The sequence below is a fragment of the Schistocerca serialis genome, chromosome 3, assembly GCF_023864345.2.
Source record: "Schistocerca serialis cubense isolate TAMUIC-IGC-003099 chromosome 3, iqSchSeri2.2, whole genome shotgun sequence".
Taxonomy (NCBI): Eukaryota; Metazoa; Arthropoda; class Insecta; order Orthoptera; family Acrididae; genus Schistocerca; species Schistocerca serialis.
The window spans coordinates 1,012,760,498-1,012,768,560 of record NC_064640.1 but is presented as its reverse complement, the minus strand read 5'-3'; the positions used below and the strand labels follow the sequence as shown (position 1 = coordinate 1,012,768,560).

The 8,063-nt window shown below is 35.7% G+C and overlaps 1 protein-coding gene across 1 annotated transcript in view; it reads right to left on the bottom strand.

The window, feature by feature from the left end:
• Positions 1-4,978: 4,978 nt before the first annotated feature.
• Positions 4,979-8,063, bottom strand: part of LOC126471470 (uncharacterized) — a 45,058-nt gene continuing 41,973 nt past the window's right edge. Inside the window, exon 4 of the mRNA XM_050099667.1 lies at positions 4,979-7,843. Within this exon, the coding sequence (XP_049955624.1) occupies positions 7,415-7,843 (429 nt within the window). The 3' untranslated portion in view covers positions 4,979-7,414. The remainder of the gene's footprint in view (positions 7,844-8,063) is intronic.

The following is an 8,063-nucleotide window of genomic DNA, read 5'->3' as shown; positions in this document are numbered from 1 at the left end:
TCTGACCAGGTGGTGTGAATCCGATCATTTACCTGCTTTGCAACATTTAGATATCTGAATGCAGTGTATTGACAAGAACCCTTACTGACCATTGTTGTGAATTATCGACAGATTTATCTGTAACGATAGCATATTGGAGCACATGGTAAAAACAAATGACAATGCCAGTAGATAAGAAATTCATGTACTGCCCTTGTAAAGTAAATACATCAGTATGAAACCTTCTGTTGGCATTATGTATTTCCAGTGTATTATTCGTTGTTGTAATATTTTTAGTTGCCTATGAACATCTCAGGTGCTGCTGTTTTATTTTTAAATGAACTGCTTATGCTATGCATGCTAATTACAAAACTGCATTTTTGTAGGGTAGATCCAATCATGCAAGTATAGCAAGGATGTTCTAAATCCAACCCAGAAATTCAACTATATGTCATGAAGACTGTAAAATCGGGAAACTTAAGGATTTGTAAAGATTCAGAAAATACGCAGTATTTTATACAACATTGATACAAATATAAAATAGACGGCCAAAGAGCAATAACTAATAATGGTGAATAAATCCAGTTGAAAGAATATTGTAATGTGCACAAAGATGATTTTGTTTAAGGAATAATAATGTTAGGAACACTGTACAGGCATCTTTTAACCGAGCAGGGCCAACTGAAAAAAAGAGTTCATGACAATCAACAGAGTTGTGTGTGGGTAAAATGTTTTCTGAAATGAAATAACACACCAACAGCTAGAGTAAATGAAAAATGTGAAGAGGGAAAAGATAGCAGTTACTCAAGAAACAGTGAGTGATTATATCAAGTGACTTGAAGTGTCCTTGAATTGTGTTCCTCCCTTCAACATCGTAAACTATGATGAGACCAGCTTTAGTGATGATCCTAAACAAGTGAATGTAATGGTGAAGTGAAGTACAAGAGATCCTGAAAGGGTTGTGGATAGTATTAATTCAAATATCAGGGTAATGATAGCAGTGACTGTCGACAGCACAACGCTCCCACCATACACAGGCTAAGGCTCTGAGCACTATGGGACTCAACTGCTGAGGTCATTAGTTCCCTAGAACTTAGAACTAGTTAAACCTAACTAACCTAAGGACATCACAAATATCCATGCCCGAGGCAGGATTCGAACCTGCGACCATAGCGGCCTTGCGGTTCCAGACTGCAGCGCCTTTAACCGCACGGCCACTTTGGCCGGCCCACCATACACAGTTTATATGGCAAAACATCTCTATGATACTTGAACAGATAGAGCTTCAACTGGTGCAGGTTATAATACGAACAAAAGTGATTCGCTTGATCTAACAGTGTTTGAATCATGATTTATTCAAACTGTCTTGCATTACATCTGGCTTTTAGTGAGACTGAAAGTTATTATAGGTTCAAATCTCTCAAGGCATCCATCACGTAACATATTAAACTGTGCCTGGAACATAACATTCAATTTGTGCTTCTATCACCTAACTCTACTAATATTTGTCAGCCACTTGATGTGACCTTTTTAGACCCCTAGAAATTGCCTGGAGAAATAAGTTAGATGGCTGTGAAACGAATACTAGATGGTGGCAACAAAATATAAATTTCCTTGGTTGTTGAAAGGTGCCTGTATGTTATATCAGGGTTTTGAAAAGTAGGAATTTCTCCTTCTGTCCTGATAAGGTCATTTCACAGATTTCAGACGAAACTAATACATAACACAAGGACTCACCAGAAGTTTTTTGGATAGCAGACTTCAGAATGTAACTGAAATGCATTCATCCTAATGAAAGTATTATTGGCAGATATTTCAATGAATGTGACAGTGCTGAAAGTTGTGTGTCTCTATCTTGTGATTCTGATTCTATCTCCAGAATATCTAACAATAATGTACAACAGCACCAGTCAAATGAAAATGAAGGGATCGGCAAAGAGAAGGATAGGGATGGCCAAGAATTCAATAAAAATGATTTTACCGCAGTGAAATTTTTTATGAAATGAAGGTTCAGGTTTTTTACTGATAAACTTGATAACCTCTCTAATGACACTTATGAAATGATGTTTCCGAGATATAGTTTTTGATGGTAACATTTACTTTGTCTTTCTAAAAATTAAAGAAGTAACTGAGGTATAACAAGCCCAAATCATTAAAAAAAGTTGAGACAGAACATAGAAGGTGAGGTAAATATATACTTGAATGCATAGATATTTATGATACCGAGTCAACATCTTTCATGCTGATACTGAAATCTATTTGCCAACTTTCCTGAATGCAAGTGTTTCACAGCATTAATGTTGGAATTTAATGTACCTTTGAAAACTTATGTGGACTAGAAAATGTAATATGTTGTTGTAAATACACCAACATATTCTAAAATAGTGATCTGATTAACTACACAGGACAACTGATCTTGTTTTTGCATAAGAAATAAATTAGTGATCAGATTCATGCCACGGGCGAAGTGAAATTGATCAACAATTAAATTAATATAATAAATGCAATTGTGAATTTAAAATATACTAATACTTGAATACACCATTATCAAAGTTGTACAGTTAACACTTCAGATTTGTATTGCAGTATCATTACAGTAAATGGTTGACATTTCAAAAACCTGTTTATCAGCTTTAAGTAAACACTATGTCCCAAAGTACCATCACGTTTCCTGTAAACCATGACATTCAAAAATGGAATTTCTCCCATAAGAGCATCACTTCCCCATGGCCAAACAAAAAATGTATTGTCAACATGTCTCCAGAAACATGTTGGATGCAAAGCTCCATGAATAAACTGGCAAAAATGTTTCAATTAAATGAAAAATATGTGGATGTCAGTACATGATGACAGATAGTTATCAACTCTTCATCCAGTTTTTCACTAATAAGACCCGAGGAACCTTCAAAAGGGCTTATGTGAAGAGAGAGAACACATCAAAGATCAAAAGTAAATCTGAAGGTTCCAGCTTCAAAGACTTCAGCCTTCAAATAAAATCTACTGAATTGGAGATATGGTTTTCACACTTGCCAATGTATGGGTTAAGAACAAATGTTTTGTATGTTGCCCAGTTATAAGTGGGTGCACACAAATTATGAACTATAGGATGTAAGGATACCCCTTCCTTATGTATCTTTGGTAGACCATACCAGCTATGCGGAACAACAGCATCAGTACGATTTTTTTTTTTTGCGGAACTCTTCTAAAAATGTACACATTTTCACAACAGAGAGAGTCTTGAGCTTAATCTTTTCTGTAGGTCACTACTACATCTACATCATCATCATCATAATCATCATCATCATAATCATCAACATAAACATCAGCATCTGTAATTCAGGACACCGAGCAATGAATCTGTTTTAAGGATGTAATCATCTCATGTCGAAACAACTTTGGTATTCCCCTTGTCAGCTGGTAAAACTACGTCATCATTCCTAAGGGAACAAATAGCTGTTCTCTCCACATAAGAGATGTTATTTCATGGTGGCGAAGACTGATGGAACATGTGAACACTTCTTGCCTAATTTCTTCTTCCTGGTATTCAGAGAAGCTGTGTAGTGCTTGTGCTAAATAACAGATAAATTCTGTAACAGGAAGCCTCCTTGGAGTGAGAGTAAAATTTAAACCTTTCTCCAACACCACCACTGTGGGCCCCCACATCTCCTTATTTGAAAGATTAATCACGGGGTATCAAAGTGTATCCCTTTCTGGCACTGTAGGACGAGGTTAAATAGACTTTCCCTGGGAGTGTATGAAGGGGAACATTGATCAATGTATTTCATGCCTAATGCTGGGGGCATGTTGTTTAAGACTGAAAGAATTTTAAAGAGTTTTAACATTAAGAACGTTTTGTGTCCACCTTCCGATATTTGGGGAATACTTATCTCTGACAAAGATGATTTCAGACTTAGAAAGCTTAGCATATACAAAATTCCATGTCAATGTGGAAAGGCTTAGATCAGCCACTTGAATTGTACAGCACCTGATGGGTGTGTACAACACTACTGTCACATGATACTACAATGGCCTGAAAAATCAGCAGAAGTGGAACATTTTTTAAAATGAGGCACATGGGATGAAATTTGATGAGACTCTGGAAGTACTGGCAACTACCAGACTCTCATCAAATTTCATCAACATACACATGGGTTAAGAGGCAATTGAAATTTGGCTGCCAGGCAATTTGATCAATAAAGACAAGGGTTTTCCTCTTAGTAAGATGTAGAACCCTGTCCCTGTACTCCATGCATCAAAACACAAAACTCTTTGATGCAGCTGGACCAAGTGTTTGAGTGTGATGTATTGTTGGCACCGGTATTCTGCTATCAGCGGCACCACCAGCTCAGCCCAGTCTTGGGGGCAGCAGCTGGGGTGGGTGGCACATGTGCCACGTACAGTATAAAGGGGTATACATGACAACTATTTGCAGCACTGCCACTAATTTTCAATGGGACTCAGCTGCTGCAGAATCGTCTGAGCCTCTGATCTAGACAGTGCTGTATTTTTATGCAACATGACAATTGAATGTTTCTGATAATGTTCCTGGGACTTATTTATTCATTGTCGGCAATATCTCAGGTCATCCTTTTTATGAAAGAGTTAATATTCAAGATAACTTATCTAAACACGAAAAACAGGCATTTTAAGTTCAGTTATGTGTTCAAATAATTCAGAAGTGTAGTCTTTAGATTTACAGAACCTCTATGAGATAGGAGAGCACTCCCAGTAAGCAAATGTCTGGTTAGATCAGAAAAGTGTATACAAGGGTGTTTATGACTGGCATATTTTTTTATCCTCTTTTTAGAAGATAAATGTCAGAATTCAGTTTTTCTTGTCATACTTTCATGCACCAGAAACAACAGTACTACACTCTGTACTTACTGGATAAGGAATCTCAATCTCTGAGCAAAGTTCTTGTTACTTCTTAGATTTTCTGAAAAAAATTTTATGTGAAGCAACACAAGAGAATTAATTTTTAAAATATTTGCATGTGATATTAAGACAACTACAAAGTACACAAAAATTTATTTTTTCAGTTTCACAATTCACAAGATCTCTGGATTTTAAAAATTTAACACAGTCCACTAGATACTATCAGAAGCATTGTTTATGTATTAAAAGCAAAACTAGTGCCTTTTTTTTTAACACTAGAATCACACTGAAGATACAGTTAAGAAACCATTTAAAGTAACTGGCAGCCAGTTTCAGCTACAGAAGAATACTCCATCACAAGTCAAAAGCAGAATATTTCAGCCACTTAAGTACACTAATTTAAACACCTCACAATGTCCAGTTCTTACATTAAATGAAAAGACAAGTATATTTGTTTGACTATTATTTTTAGTCTGATATCAGTGATCACTTCTTTTCTTAAAAAATAATTTATTTCGACATTTGTTTGGCCAGTGAACGATGTCAATTGTATCCTATGATATTACAGAAGACGATACTCAGTGGCTATAAGAACTATATGAGGGTTGAAACACGCACAATACAGAAACGAAATTTCGGAACTGCAGGATCAATGGGCGATTTAGGAGCTGCAGTAAACCAAGAAGAAACGAAGAGGGAGTGAAGGTAACCACATGATGCTCACACAGTAACTCAAAGAAGAAACTTACAGAAAATATAAATACAACAATAAATGAAATTGAGTCCTGTACACATGAAAAACATGCTGAAAGAATAAAAATCAACTGCTCATTTAAATGTGCATGGGGAAAAACAGTTCTGGACACATAAAGTGACTTAGACAGGTAAGCTGAACCAAATTAATAAAAAGATATAAATATAATGACTAAATGAAGTGAAAATAAGAAATATAAAGAAATACAGAGAAATGGGAATATACTTTTTCACAACAAGGAAGGACAGTCATTACAGTTGTGTGTGAGTAGCAGAAAGAAGAACTCTTCAAACTGCAAAATAAATGAAGCATACATCAAATTATAATCAGAGATGTAGAGTAATAGGGAAAAACAAGCTGAGAAGTGGGGGAAGAGTCATTAGTAATAGATGAGTTTACTGAACATTGTAATTTCAACATGCCTGTAAACACAAGTTATATATTGGCTGCGGAGTCACTTATCATGGATTTATTAGATACGCTTATGTTACAATCAGGTGAACAGTAGCAGCGAAGTTGACGTTCAGTAATTGGCTTCCCTCTGCAGAGCTCCAAACAAATGGTACTAGAGAGGGAAACAATGGATCTAACAAGGCAAGCACTCTCTCCTGTCTACAAGATACTATTGTTCTGTCACAACAGGATGTCTCAATGACAACACATATACTAGTCAATAACTTTATGGCCATAATTTCAATGTAGAAAGACTATTTGTAGAATAACAAAGTGACAATTTGGTAACTTATGAGACTCCATCTTATTGGAAGAAGAAATGTAGTAAAATGTGGATTAAAAATGCACAAGGTACAGTGCTCAAAGTCATGGAAATAACACACAAGGACAGAAAAGCGGGCACATATAAGTAAGAATGGCATTAACAAGAGAAATATGGAAGAAGACATTGAGTAGGTCAATGTTTATAAGCAATGCAACCTCTATAAAAGTAGTTAGTTAACTTATTAGATGCATGTATTTTTATCATTAGTACAGCGGCAGTTTGAAAAGTGGGAAAAGCCCAGATATTTACATATGCAATGGGATGATCTGATACCTGTGTGGGACAACCCAACAAGTGAGATTATTCCTGCAACAGGATTCTGTATCTTTAGTTGGTCCATCTATGACCTAAGGGAGGGAACAATTCTTATAAAACAATTTAAAATTGTCACTGAAATTCATTAACCAGTGGTTGCCTTCAATACTGCCACAGGCTCTAAAATGAGTGAGTATTCCAAATGTCAAAGAGCATGTAACTGCTGTTTAGTTCAGAATTTTCAAAATATTTACATTTAGTTTTCTCTAAGTTTGTAGAACATAGACCGTTTAAATTTGACTTGCACCTTAGGATATAAAAGCACATGTCACATTAACACAAAATGAAAGAAATAAACAGTAGCATACTAAGTTGCATTATAAATAGTGGTCTAATAAAAATTAGTTGCACTAAAATTGTAAGACACTAATAGTACCCAAAAGTAATACTAATATTTCTCAGAAATTTTTAAGTTTTTCAAAAACATTGTTGTTCCTCTAAAATATCATTATCACCATTTTTGTGCTTCTTAAATGTGGCCTTGGATATAACCACAGCTAAATATGCAGCCAAAAACCCAAAATGAGGCTTCGTTTCCCATAAAATCACTAGCAAAGATTAACAATGAAAATTCCTCTATCAACCTCAGACCTGTCCTCAAAAATGCTTGAATAAGAGTATGAATTCCTTGACTCACACCCACCCAATCCTCAAACACAAGTAATGTCACTTGCACTTGTGGCAGAGACTGAAAGAAATTTTCTATTGGAGTTCTATCCTGGCCTGTGTAAATAAGAGACACGATTAATAAAATCTTGTGTCCACTTATCATGGGCACTGGTAGTTGGCACTACTACTTCATTAAATTTAGATCTGTGATATAATACATTAGCAGACAGTCTATCCGTTAAGAGGGTTGCTTTCTTATCTGATGATGTTTCTGACAACTTTATGCTACTTGTACACTGTGCTGACATATCTGTGGATTGCTTTAACCTTTGCTTTCTTTCTAAATAAGATGAAAGTTTGGTATATGCTTCCTTTGCTTCCCTTTGACCAAGTGATGCAGCATACTTGAAAAGTTCTTGAGCATGAGAGAGGTCCTTTGCAACACCACCTAAACCATACATATGAAAAACACCAAGATTGTATATTGCAGTTGGATGTCCTTTCTCTGCAGCCATTCTGTAACATGAAGCTGCCTGCAAAAGAATTTTATACAAAAATAAGTTAATGAAAGAGGATCATGGTAAATGAGTAACAAAATAAATTATTTATATAATGTGTGGTGTCTGTTCTTTCAGACATGTCTGAAAGAACAAACACCATACATTCATATAACTGGTTCACCTCAATGGTCAATAAACCCACCACCTTCAGTCTGGATGCACAACTACGTTCGATTTCTTATGGGAATATCAA